The sequence below is a fragment of the Prinia subflava genome, chromosome 8 (assembly GCF_021018805.1).
Source record: "Prinia subflava isolate CZ2003 ecotype Zambia chromosome 8, Cam_Psub_1.2, whole genome shotgun sequence".
NCBI classification, from domain to species: Eukaryota; Metazoa; Chordata; class Aves; order Passeriformes; family Cisticolidae; genus Prinia; species Prinia subflava.
In genome coordinates, this window is record NC_086254.1 from 14,552,573 (window position 1) to 14,565,148 (window position 12,576).

The 12,576-nt window shown below is 55.3% G+C and overlaps 1 protein-coding gene and 1 non-coding gene across 3 annotated transcripts; one reads left to right on the top strand and one right to left on the bottom strand.

Moving 5' to 3' along the window:
- Nucleotides 1-32: 32 nt before the first annotated feature.
- Nucleotides 33-12,112, bottom strand: TMEM259 (transmembrane protein 259). Of its 2 annotated transcripts, none has more exons than XM_063403274.1 (11): nucleotides 11,487-12,112; nucleotides 9,416-9,682; nucleotides 9,029-9,134; nucleotides 6,733-6,843; nucleotides 5,741-5,863; nucleotides 5,320-5,420; nucleotides 4,455-4,512; nucleotides 4,080-4,163; nucleotides 3,458-3,590; nucleotides 3,009-3,108; nucleotides 33-2,386 (listed from the first exon to the last, which is right to left on the bottom strand). In XM_063403274.1, exons 1-11 carry the CDS (start codon nucleotides 11,709-11,711, stop codon nucleotides 1,574-1,576), a joined length of 2,121 nt encoding a protein of 706 aa, XP_063259344.1. In that variant the 5' UTR covers nucleotides 11,712-12,112; the 3' UTR covers nucleotides 33-1,573. The 2 variants fall into 2 exon arrangements, with proteins under 2 accessions (XP_063259344.1, XP_063259343.1); XM_063403273.1 differs by having other exon boundaries at nucleotides 8,975-9,134.
- A 285-nt stretch (nucleotides 12,113-12,397) lies between these two features.
- On the top strand, nucleotides 12,398-12,504 carry LOC134554468 (U6 spliceosomal RNA). Its single transcript, XR_010081263.1, has one exon. It is a non-coding gene; the product is annotated as a U6 spliceosomal RNA (small nuclear RNA).
- The last annotated feature ends 72 nt before the right edge of the window (nucleotides 12,505-12,576 follow it).

A 12,576-nucleotide genomic window follows, 5' to 3' on the forward strand; every position in this document is an offset into this window, starting at 1 on the left:
ATGGGCAGGGCATGGGGCAGCGCTGCAGGAGCTGTTAAGAGATAATATTTATTATTATATACAAACACATTTTGTACATTAATTAAATAGAATGAACTCTACTCTTCATTCATCAAATCATTTGGTTTGGTGTCCCCCCTTCCCCTCCCACCCACTCCTCTGAAAAGCCTCGGGTCATTGCTGGCACTCCAGAGGCTGGGAGCCAGTTGGCCACAAGGCGCCTCCTCAGGAGTGCTGGCAGCAGCAAGATTTGACCTGCTGGTCACAGAAGGATCGCCCCTGCCCTGGGGCAGCACTACAGCTGCTCCAGGTAAAAAAGTAAAAACAAAAAGGGGGCACCCAGGTGGGAAAGGCAGAGGGGTGAAGAGGGGGCTCTGAGCCCCCCCGTGTTGAGAAGGTAACACTGAAATGGAGCCCTCCGAGAGAGATGGACTCCAGACACTGCTCAGCCATAAGGGGACAATACTGAACTCGGGGACATCTGTGCAGGGACCCAGCTGTCCCCAAGAGCAAAGTGCCCACATGTCCCTGCCCTGTCCCACCATGGTTCTCCCAGAGCTTCAACCCGCCTCGCTCTGCTCCAGCTCCCTGCACAAACCCTCCTAGCACATCCTGGCATGGCTCTGGCCCTTCTGCAGGGGTCCACAGGCAGCCCCCCAGCTCAGCCTCTGCCAGGGAAACACGGGAAAACCAGCTGAAATGTCTTGGCTTTAGTATTTTGGTTTTTTGCTAAACCAGCTCATGCAACAGACCAGGCATGAGGAGCCACTCTCTCCTCTGGGATGGGGCTGATCCTAAACACAGACGTGTCCCACGGGAGGGACAAGGCACTGGAAAGCAGCTGCCTCACCCAGAGCAGAGCTGTGCAGGACAGAGCTGCTGCCCTCACCCCACACCTCTCCAGACACCCACTGCAGCTCTCTAAGCATCACTCCTGGGATGGCAGCTCCCACCTGGACACAGCACCTTCCACCTGCCAAGCCACCCACCAAGGGAAGTTTAAGGACAGAAAAAAGGGGGCTGAACTGCAGCTTTCTGCTTTGGTTGTGCCCTGGCCTGGGCAGACTGTGCCTGGGGAAGGTACAAGCTCCTCCTCCCTCAGGAGCAGGAAAGGCGACCAGGATTCACCTCTGTGGCTCTCCCACAGGGGCTGGACACTCTCTGCCTGTTCTATCCACTCCTACTCTAACCACAAAGCTGCCACCCCTCTGGCCTGTCCCAGGTCAGCTCCCACCTGGAATCAGCACCTGGACTGCAAACACAGCTGCAGGGGCAAAGCTGGGGACAAGGAAAAGGCAGAAAACAAGCAGGGCAGGTGGGAACAGGTGGCTGGCTCACCTGTGGCCTCAGAGGAGTCCTGGAGCCGTGTGGGCCAGGGGACCAAACCCCACCATCCTTCCCACAGCCCCCCGTGCCTTTCCTAGGGGAGAGAGGTCACTGCAGCCCTGCTCTGTCCCAGTTGCTCCAGCTCTGCTCAGAGGGATCCACGGGTTAAGGATGATGGTGAAGTGAGAAATAGTAACAAACAAAATCCAAATGCCTTCCCAGCAGTCCAGAGTGACAGCAACGGGGCTCAGGACAGGTTCCTGGAGCTCGGCTCTGAGCTGGGCGTTCTCTCTGCTGGTGCTGGGCAGGGGCTGCTCTGTGCCCGGTCCTCCAAACCTCTGTCCTGGTCACTGTCCCCCCCCGAGGCTGGCAGGGGCTCTGCCACGCTGCTGCTGCTGCTGCCCGTGCAGTTTTTGCCGCTGGGTTTTGCTCGGCTCTCTGAGCCCTCGAGGGCCTCAGTCTGCTTGGGAAGGGAGGGGCTGGGGGCCGCCCCCTCCTGCAGTGGAGCCAGGGGTGCAGGCCCAGCAGCAGGGGCAGCATCCGCTGCAGCCACCACGGACGTCGAGGTGACCTCGATGGTGATGGAGCCCACGGCCGTCTCCGGGTGGTCGCTGCTGACCCTGATGCGGGCCACCAACCCCGAGGCTGCGGCCGCCTCTGGAGGGCTCCCGTTGGCCACGGCTTCGTGCACCACGGTGGGCTCCAGGAGGGAGGTGCTCAGGTCAGACAGGAACGAGGCCTCTGTCACGATAGCGGCCGTCTCGGCCACCCAGTTCAGGTCGCTGCCCACGGAGGCGGCGGCGGCGGCGATGACACTGGAGGCCTCGCCGGGGGTCAGGGCGGCCGGGGCGCCGCCCTCGCCGGGGGCCCCGGGGGCCAGCGGGGCTCGGCGGGCCCCGGCCTCCACCGGGGCGGCCGTGGTGTTGTTGTTGAGGTTGTCCTGCAGCGTGGTCTGGGTGCCCTGCCCGACCTGCTGGTTCTGCAGCAGCATCTCCTGGATCCGGATCTGCTGTAGGATGGCTGGCAGCTCGTAGTGGTGGAAGAAGTAAATCATTGAGTGCTGGTGGAGGAAAGGGAAAGGTGTCACCCTGGGCCTGGGTCACAGCCCACCACATCCCGAGAAAACCAAACGCCTTCTCCTGAAGAATCCAGCAGCAAGTTTGGAAAGATTTATCCCTTCCACTATGACTACTGCAAACTGCTTTAGAGTTTCTCTCTGAAGGCAAGAGAGTACAGTCCCTCTTCACTTTCAAAGACTGGGAAAAGAAGGATGACAGCATTCCTCTGGCCCATCCTCTACTCCCTGTCCCCACCCTGCAGCAGGTCAACAAGCAAAGACACCCAACAGGTATGCTTGATCCAGGATATCAGCTTGGAGCTGGTCCTGCCAGCACCCTCACTGCACAGCTCCTCTGCAAGGCAGACCCTTCCCAGGATTTATTCCAGAAAAACAGGACAGAAATCCTTCCCAACACCCATGTGGCATCAGGTTATTGTCACTCCCATGGCTGGACTGGAGGCAGCAATCCAAACATCCCCTCTTCCACAGCCTCATTCTGCTGCTCCATTTCCAAACCAGCCTTAATTCCATCTTTTACAGAAATAAGGATCCCTCCTCCAACCCGGCTTGAGAGGAAGTTTGACAAAGCCCCCCAAGGTGCAGCAGCCCTGCAGGGACTCACCTGGATGAAGAGCCAGGAGGTGACAAGTGCCAGGCTGCTGTACTGCCCGTTGAAGCGGTAGTGGTAGGCGTAGAAGGCAAAGTGGTACAAGTAGAAGAATCTGGACAGGAAGGCAAGAAAAATCAGGAAAAATGTGAGCTCCTTTCTCCTCCCAACACCAGCCTGAGCTGGGGCACTTCACATAGGGTGACAGACTCATCAACAGATAATTACAGTTGCCTGTCTACGAACAGGAAAAAAACAAGAAGCTGGGGAAGATCAAGGTCATTCCCAGATCCAGGCCCAAACCCAAAGTGGAGAAATTGCACTTTGGAGCCTGTGATATGTGGGGCAGCTCCCAAGCAGCCACACAGATAACACCCTTAGGAGTGGAGGCTGCTGTGCCTGGGGGTGCTGGGGAGGACTCAGGGAGGACACGCAGGGGGAGTGTGGCCACAGCCAGCCCTCACCTGAGCCAGTGCCTCTTGCTGGTGTTGGTGTGGCAGCAGATGGCGTCGTACTGGTCCGCCAGCCACACGATGAGGATGATGTAGAACGCGGTGGTGGTGTCATTGAAGAACTCAGACATTATGGCCTCCATACCTGGGGACAGAGGGGACATCAGCAGGTGGCAGGGCATGGGAAAGGGTCTCTGTCACCTCAGAGCAGGGCTGTGACTGCACCTGCCCAGGGCAGGTAACTGGGCTCTGCTTATGGCAGCAGCTACGGCCAAGAATGCTCTGCCTGTCATGTCCCATGGGTCTGCTGCATCCCACAGCACCAATTCTGGGAGGTTTTGCTATTTTTAAATTAAAATTGTACAAATGCAACGTGGCCACCAAATGCCAGTCTGCAACGAGCTCCAGGGACAGGCAAAGCTTTGGATTCTGTGATTTCCCAGCAAACTACTGCTTTTCCAGAGGACCCAGAAGGACAATGGAGTTCACTGTGCCATCAAATTCCAGAGCCTTCTGCCTTGTGATGAGCAGCCACAGTAACCACCTGCCGTGGCCAGCTTGGAACAGGGAATTAGACTTCCCACAGATCCCAGAGGGACGTGCTGCAGACACAAGCAGTGAGGCAAGTCCTTACCGACCAGAGCCAGGATTACAGTGAGGAGTGGAGCAGCAGGGAATGCAATGGTCATGTTCATCTCCAGCATCTGTAACAGGTCAACTGCAAGAGGGAAAACACACATGGAGAGGATGGAGGGCAACAGAACACTCCACCCCACAGCTCTGCCTGCTCAGTGCAGCCACATCATCTGTCCCTAGCCAATACTCCTCAGGACAGAGAACAGCTCTGGCAAGTGCAGTGACTGGGAGCAGGAGGATGTATTTATTCCCTGTCCACCTACAGGTAGGACCCTCCTAAATTGGAGCTAATGATCCTCAAGGTCGTTCCAATCCAAACCTGCTGTGACTCTACAGTGCCCAGCACAACCCCAACCCCTCAGCCCGTCCTTACCAATGAAGACAAAGATCTGGTGGTGTGAGTAGCGCAGCAGCATCGAGACAGAGAGAGTCTGGAACAGGACAGAGAAGGGGAGGCAGGTTAGAGCCCCACGGGTGCAGGGAGTCGCTTGGAATCGCAGTGCGGCAGAGGCCCGGGCGAGCCTGGGCTTGCACATCCCACATTCATTAACAGGAGCTGTGCAGAGCCATTTCCCAAAGAGTAATTAGAGCTTCAAAAAGAAAGCAATTAATCTCTGTGCTGCTGCAGGGGAACAGACAGTAAGGGATTTGTTTGTAAAGGGACCAATCCTGGATGTTTGCACTGGGGCCACACCAACCCGCAGAGCTGGGAGCAGGGATTCTCCCGCTCTCCACCCCGCTCTGTTCCTCCTCAGTGCCCACACTGTGACTGTGCACGGACCTGCCCCATGGGTGGGACAGCCACACACAAAGAGACAGTCACCCACATCCACCCAGGACAACAAACACGGGGTAGGTATGGCTTGGGATCTTGTCTGATGTGTATCTGAGAACGCCTCGTCTCAGACATCATCGCTTGGTTTTATCTTGATCGCTCCTGGCAAATCAGTCTGGGCTGTTCTTAAAAGTCTCAGAGGACAAATGTCTGCAGCCTGTACTGACAGCTGGAGTATTTTAAGGACACTTAGAAATTAGCAGCAGCTCCCTTTTGACAACAAAAACAACACTGCATTTTAGGTCAGCTCTTCTGTTCCTTTCACTGGTGGACTTTAGAAACTTAAAAAAGAAACAACCCAAACAAACAAAAACATGCCTCATCCTCCACCAAGTACACTCTAAAAGCAGATGAGAGCTCTGCTGTAACCCCAACACTCACTGGCCAGCCCACAGTGACTTACGAAGATGACCATGATGACGAAGGCTGCCAGGTAGGACGTCCTGGCCATCCACATGCTGACAAAGCGATAATGCTCCCCAGACACCACGTTACGAAGGAAACCTGGAGAAAAAGCACAAGCACAAGCTCAGTGTGATTAAGGCACAGGCTAAGAACCAAGCTCCAGTGCCTGCTAAAGGAACAGGATTTGGAGCAAATCCTCAGGGCAGCACTCATTGTCATGCAGGGCAGTGAGGCGGGAGGAAATCACGTTTCCAGACACCTCTCCCCTCCTGCCTCTCCCATTTTGTCCTTGACAATAACACAGGGAGCTGCTCCCTGCATCACAGATTAATCAATAGTCAGAAGATGATAGTCAGGCATCCACAGAACAAACACCCACTGCTCCAAGCAGCTGCTGCTGAGACTCCTCCAGGCCTTACCTTTGTTCTCCTCGTTTTCAGCTAAAGCTTTGACGCTCGACATCAGGATGTCATCGTAGCCCAGGAACTCGTCCAGCAGCAGGCGGCTGAACCTGTCCCCAAAGCACTGATCCCTGGTAGGATCTAGAGAGAACAAAAAACCCTTTCACATTGTTCACATCTGGAGCCACAAAGGCACAGGGTGTGAGATACTTGTGCCAGCAGAGCTGCATCTGCAGGTGGATCTGGGGCAGTAAAACCAAACTTGGGAGGATTGGGAGGAAAAATCTCACCCCCTGACAGATGCAGCCACACTAAAGTGCAAATGGCAGTCAGGCCTTAAGGATTCTCAGGGATGTCACACTCTGTGCTGGCACAGACACAAAGGGAATTCGCCCTCTAGGCTTGGCCTATCTCCAGGGCTCACCCTGATTGCCCATTACTGCACAGGAAAGCTGCTTAACCCTCATCCGAGCTCTGCTTCAGCTTGAGTGGGAGGAAGTGACAAGCTCCTCTGATTGCTGCAGTAACAGATACAGAGGTTCACAGGCACGAGAACATCTGAGGCTGTGTTCCTGCCTGACCTGGACAGGTTCTAAGGCAGCAAATGCCAGGAGAAGAGAATGCTGCTGAAGGAAATGACCTGCTGGTGCTCACAAGGGCACAGCAGCACACACAGTGTGACAGATCTGTGTCTGTCCCCAACATCTGCACAGCTGCTCTGGCCACCAGGCTCTAACCCTGCTGCTCCACACTGAGCCTTCAGCTAGGGAGAGAGCTCTTCCCTGCTCCATGTGGGAAAACTGTGCTGGGCATGACATCAGGGCTCAAACCAGGCTCCACCATTTCAGAAAACTCCTCCTGAAAAGCTGTGACCTACTAAAGGCAGGCAGGCTGCACACAGCAGCTCTCCTGTGTGGGAGGTGAGCACAATGAGCTCCAGGAAGAGTTCCCAGAGATGGGGTGGAGGTCTCTGCACCCACCCCTGAGCCCCCCGCCCTGCTCCCACTCACCCAGGGTCACCACCATGACGGGGATGCTGAGGCGCTGCCGCGTGCTCTGGGACAGGCGCAGGAAGCCGTATTCCAGGGAATATTCCACGATGTACTCCTCCTGTGGCCACACTGGGAGAGAGACACAGACACAGGGACACTCAACACACACATCTGCAAACAGCCAGCACGAAGAAACAGCCCCTCTGGGTCCCCTCCCTCCAGTCGTGTTCTTGAGAAGGGAACTGGTTGCAAACGTGGGCTCCAGGCTTCCCTCAACTAATTAAACATAAATCAATATAAACTCTTTGGAATTACAGCCCATTCTCTTGACATTAGTCCTTAATGTGGGACTTCTGGGAAAGCTTCAGGGCAGCAGTTCCAAGCTCTGCCCAGAACCTGCTCACATCTTTGCCTGGCAAGCCCAGAGCCACTTGTTCGTGCTCTGTTCAATTCCTGCTTCCCAGGTTGTTTGGGAACCAGCAGGAAAATCCACTTTACACCTGCTGAACACCAAGTAAATGCTCCAGAGGCAAGAGCCCTGCACTTCCCAGGGGACTGAGGTCACTGCTGCAATTACATGTCAGAACTGAAGGCAGCAGCAATTACAGCTTTCCCAAAAACTGGTGGTGCCTGAAGTTTCTCCAGTTTGGTTTTTTTTTTCTTTTTTCCAAGAAAAGTTCCAGAGATGCTTTTTTGCTACATCATCTCTGAAAGGACAAAACCTCCCGCTAAGCCAGAGCCAAGCAATTTAATCCCTGCTCTTTCAGACTGCCAGGGTGTATCTCCAGGAGGGGGGAGGCAGCTGTCAGGCAGCTCCCAGCTCCACAGTGACAGTTAAAGTGACACAAGAACTGAGCAGAGACACACCTGACCCAGCCCTGACAGAGATCCCCTCATCCCCTTATTGGGCAGCAAACACAGGCTGGGCTGTTGGGTTTGTCTTTTGTTTCCATTATAAACAGTTTTAAGCTCAAAAGGAAATCAAGGGTTTAAATATCAACAATTGCTTCCTTTGTATAACAAAGTGGGTTTTTTTGTGGTAAAATATTCTGACTAAACATAAAATTTGGTGCACTGAGAAGACAGAAAACCTGGAAAAAACAATTAAAATCAGGTATTTGGGGCTGAACTAAAGATGTGAATTTTGTAACTAATCTGGGAAACAGCCTGTTCTCTTCCTCTCCTTTTCTGGATCGTTTCCAACCAGGCATTCAGCAAAACAAGGGACTTCCCACCAGTGCCTCAGCCCAGCACAACGTGACTCTTCTCAGAACCCAGGCACCAGCAATAAAGGTCCTGCACCAAAAACATTTACTGCTCTCTGGACCTTTAATTCAGGACTAATGAGCTCTGGACGAGCATCAAGCAAATCCACTGCAAGGCCAAGGAACAGGAGGACAATGTCCAGTCTCATCCTCCTCCACAGCTACAACCCCAGTGTGTCTGCAGGGCAAAGAATTCCAGCTTTCAGAGGGAAAAGTGTGGTGAAAGAGTCAAACTTCTTGCAAATTTTGTGAGGAAAAAAAACCCAACAAAGAATCCAAGTCCATGTCTCTACTTTAAGATAAATATTCCTTAGTGGATTTTTTACCTTAACCACTAGAAACAGAAATTTTTCCACACTGGAATTCCATTTTAAATAATACAAAGCTACTAAATCTCCCTCTGCAGTTTACAAGGCCTGAGCAGCTTAGGTCAGGCAGGAAAAGGGTGGGATAAGGCCAGGGAACATCCGAGTGGAACAGCAGTTCTGTATTGCAATCCACCAAAACCCGCTGGGTGGCTTTTGGGATTAATTAATTGTAGCAAATTGGCTGCTCCAAGTGCTGGTGTTGGCTCAGCACCCAGAGCACTGCCCAAACCCTGCTCATGCTAGAAGGAATGTTGCTGTCAGGAGATCCCTGTGGATTGCAGGGCACAGGGAATGGATCAGAACAGGGGGTTCACGCTCACCTGAGATACCTGACACCGATCACCACAGAAACCTGCCAGGCCAAGAGCCTTCATTCACCTGTGGTTAATCTGAAGCCTCTTGGCTGGCAAATTCTCTAACCCAGCCTCCCCACAACCCCCAGCCTCGTCCCAGCCTCAGGGCAGGGCTCGCCGTGGGTCTGCTGTTAGCACTGACAGGATTATCCCCAGGTAAACACATTGGGAAGACATTTAAGGTGCAGGTGGTCCAAGGAGCCAGGATGGGATGTGTGGGGAGGATGGTGACGGGAGGAAGGAGGAGCACAGGTAGCAGTGAAGGTGTGATTACCTGCTCGGGCTAGCATCTCAAACTCGGACACAGTCTCCCGCAGAGGCTGCATACCTTTAGTGGCTGCGTCACTAAACGAGAACTCCTGGCTGTCGTTGTGGGGCAGCTCAATGCTGCTCACCCGGGATGGGAACACCTTGGGCTCGATATCCAGCTCAAACTGTTGGAAAACCAGAGTAGGGAAAGCCACATCAGCAGCCTCTTCACCTCTCACCTGCCATGCTCTCTTTATCCCCACAAAAGCCTCCCACTCCCCAAAGGACATTTTCTCTCTGTGTTAAACCATCAGAGGCCAATGTGGGGACTCAGGAGCAGCCAAGGGACAGGCTTTGTTTCCAGGAGACCAATGGATCACACAGGGACTTCACTTCCAACCAAGACTTCTCCCCAGCCCATCACCCCGGCTCCCCTCTCCAGCATACGCAGGAAGCACATCCTCACCTTGATGGAGCTGTTTTCAAACATATCCACAGTCATTTCCTCCTCTTCCTCCTCCTCTTCCTCAGCCGTGGACTCAACCACCATTCCTGGGAACTTCTCCACGCCGCAGAACTGCAGGAAGATGGGGGCCCGGCTGGAGTTGCGCTGGATTTCCACGCGCAGGATGCCATCACGGGGCCACTTGTCCCGCACGTGCTCCAGGCAGTTGATGGGAGAGCGCGAGAAGGCGATGTGGATGTAGGCCAGGATGAAGAGCACAAAGAGAGCCTGAAAGGCAGGAGACAAGGCAGAGACTGTCAGACCCCCTGGTTATCACCAGCTCTTCTCTGCCTGTGAAACATCAGGGTAATTTGGGTGAGTGGACTGGCAAGCGAGCAAGAGCTTTGAAGCTTCTCTGCATCAACAAGGCAGCAGCCAGAGCTTGGCAGTCCCAGCAGGGAAGGCACCAAAGGCACCAGGAACCAGCTGTTCCTGCTCGTGAGAGGTGACAGGAACAGGCTTCTGAAAGCACATCCAACAGTGTCCCCAAAACTGAGCACACAGAGCATCAGTGTGGGATGAGGCCACGAGGCACAGTGAAGGAAATGGAAACACGTCCGTGCCTCCCAACCCTTCCCTCCTCAGCACAAAGAGCTTCCTGCTGAAACCTAGAGAAGCCTGTCCAGCTTTGTAAAGGCAGAATAAAGTGAACTCTAAGCCAAGCCAACCCACCCCTGGGCAGGATGACCCAAACCCACATCAGATCCGTTGTCCTGCCTCGGGGAGGTTGAGCTGGCCCCTGAGACTGAGTGCACAAAACACCACAGCTCCCCGCCCTGCCTCCATCCCAGGAACAGCCATAAACCACAGCAAAGCAGGGTGGACTTTAAAAAACTCATTCCCTGGAGTGAGGAGAGCTGTCCAAAGTTCAGAGCTCTGAGCACAGCTGGCACAGCGAGCGGCACTGCTGAGCTCAGGCTCCCTCCCAGCCGCCCTGCGCCGCTCTGTCCTCACCAGCCCCGCCGTCCTGACCTATTTGTGCCGAACAAACAGCCTGGTAAACATCACTGCAGAGCAGCTGCACAGGGAGAAGTCAGGGAAGGCAAGGCACAGCCACCTCCCTGGCTGCAGGAGCCACACAAGAGCCAGGGGCAGTTCCAAGGCTCGGGATGGAAATGTGGGCTCCCATTTCCCTCCTGCCAGCAGCTGGAGGAGAGCAGGGAGCAGGCTGCTGGCCTCTGACCCTGCAGGCTGCTCTCCACAGAGCCCTGAGGAAGTTTTGACTTCTCTGGGAGGAGCTGTGGTCAGAGGCAGAAGCAAGATAAACTGCTCCAGCCACTGTGCCTGACCACCGCACCGTTAGCACCATCCCTGTCCTTGCCAGGATGCAGATACACAGCTGGGAGAGGGAAAAGGGATGTGAAAAACCCAAACGTCTCCTGAGAGGGTGGAAAACCTATCTGTGCAGCATGAGACAAGCTGTGCTGAGGGTTTTCTTGCTGAATTGTAGAAACCTAGAGAAGAGTGCTGCTGTTGCCTGGTAAACAAAGCCCTTCCCCTTTGTTTAATTTCCCATCCTGGACGTCATGGAGCAGGATTTTACCAAGGGCAGTCACCCCTGGACACTGCCAGGGCTCTCTGGGAGGGTCCCCATCACCCAGCAGACAGCTGGGGTCGCCCCAGAGCAGAGTGACACACTCCTGAAATAAACGGGGTTAGAACGGGGCTGTGCCTTTACTGCTTCCAGAAAAGACAAGACTCCAGCAAAACTCCAAACAACCCAGTAGATCATGTGGGAAATGTATCCAAAAAGTGCGATCGCTAGGAAACAGAAACTGAAACTTCTCCTGCCTTGCACCGGCCTATCTGCCCAGCGAGCTGGCTCAGCAATTTCTTTTTGATTTACAGATCTGGAAGAGCTCCAGAGTGCAGGGAACACCGGGACCACCATGGAGACTGATGTCTCCCTCACAGGAGAGGACAGCTCAGCGTGCGTGGGCCAAACACACGGAGGAGGCACGGCTTTTTGTGCTCCTAATAAAATCCCTGCCCTCAGCCCGGACGCGGGCTGGCAGGAGGAGCTGCCCCTCACCTTGAGAAGAACGAAGAACTCGAAGACGCGGCGGAAGGAGGGAGGGAAGAGGCGCGCGTAGGTCACTGCCATCTTGAAGAACAGCGCGTGGAAGAGGCGGTCGCGCACGTTGATCAGGGGGTTCTGGTTGAGGTTGGGGTTGCGGACGCCCCGGTTGTTGCCGCCGGCGGCCCCGGCGTTGTTGGCCGGGTGGTGGTTGTTGGCGTTCGGCTGGTTCTCGGACATCCTGACGGCGGGGATGGGGAGGGCTGGGCCAGAAAAGGCTGCTGCTCCTCCGTGGGCCGGGCTGGGGCCGGGCGGGCGCTGCCTCCGTTCCCCTCCCGGCCCCTGCCCGGCGCAGACGCCTCGGGGCGGCGGCGGGTCAGGCCCAACGGGTCAGGCCTGGGCACTCAGCGGGGCCCGGGAGCTGCGCGGCCGGAGAAGACGCAACAGGGACGCGGGTGGCGGGATGTCCCCGCGGCCATGGGGGTCCCTCAGCGGGGCGGAGCGGTGCGGCGCGGCCCGCGGGCGGCGAACGGCTCAGCTGTCCCGGCGCGCTCCTGTCCCGTCCCTCAGCGCTCCGCCGCCATTTTCCTCCGCCGGCCACGGCGGCTCACGCGCGTGCGCGCGCACGCGCTCCCGGGGCACGACGGGACGGTGGAGGACACGCTCCGGCCCGGCCCCGCCTCCATGCAAATGTTAAGATATCCCGGCATGCTCCGCGCGCAGCCGGCACCTCCGAGCGGCCGTTTGGCAAGAAAAAGGCGAAAAATTTCAATAAAGTGGAGATTTAGAATCAAAAATCAGCACTCGTCGCTTAGGAGAGTGATTATGTGAGGAAAGGTGTGGGAGTCCGGAACAGTGTACTCGCACTGAGGTAAAAATTGCCAAGTCGGGAAGGTTTAAATACCGCTGCGGGGATAGCTCAGTTCGTGCTCGCTTCGGCAGCACATATACTAAAATTGGAACGATACAGAGAAGATTAGCATGGCCCCTGCGCAAGGATGACACGCAAATTCGTGAAGCGTTCCATATTTTTTCCTCTGCACTGTCTCAAAGCCCCTCCCCGGGACGATCTTTTCTGTCCCCCTGGGACGCGGCACGGGCACGG

Coding starts and splice junctions, on each gene's coding strand:
- TMEM259 (XM_063403273.1), bottom strand. CDS start 11,711: ATGTCCGAGAACCAGCCGAACGCCAACAACCACCACCCGGCCAACAAC. Junction 9,683..11,486: donor AGTTCTTCGTTCTTCTCAAG/GTGAGGGGCAGC, acceptor CCTGCCTTTCAG/GCTCTCTTTGTGCTCTTCAT. Junction 3,109..3,457: donor AGCAAGAGGCACTGGCTCAG/GTGAGGGCTGGC, acceptor CTTCCTGTCCAG/ATTCTTCTACTTGTACCACT.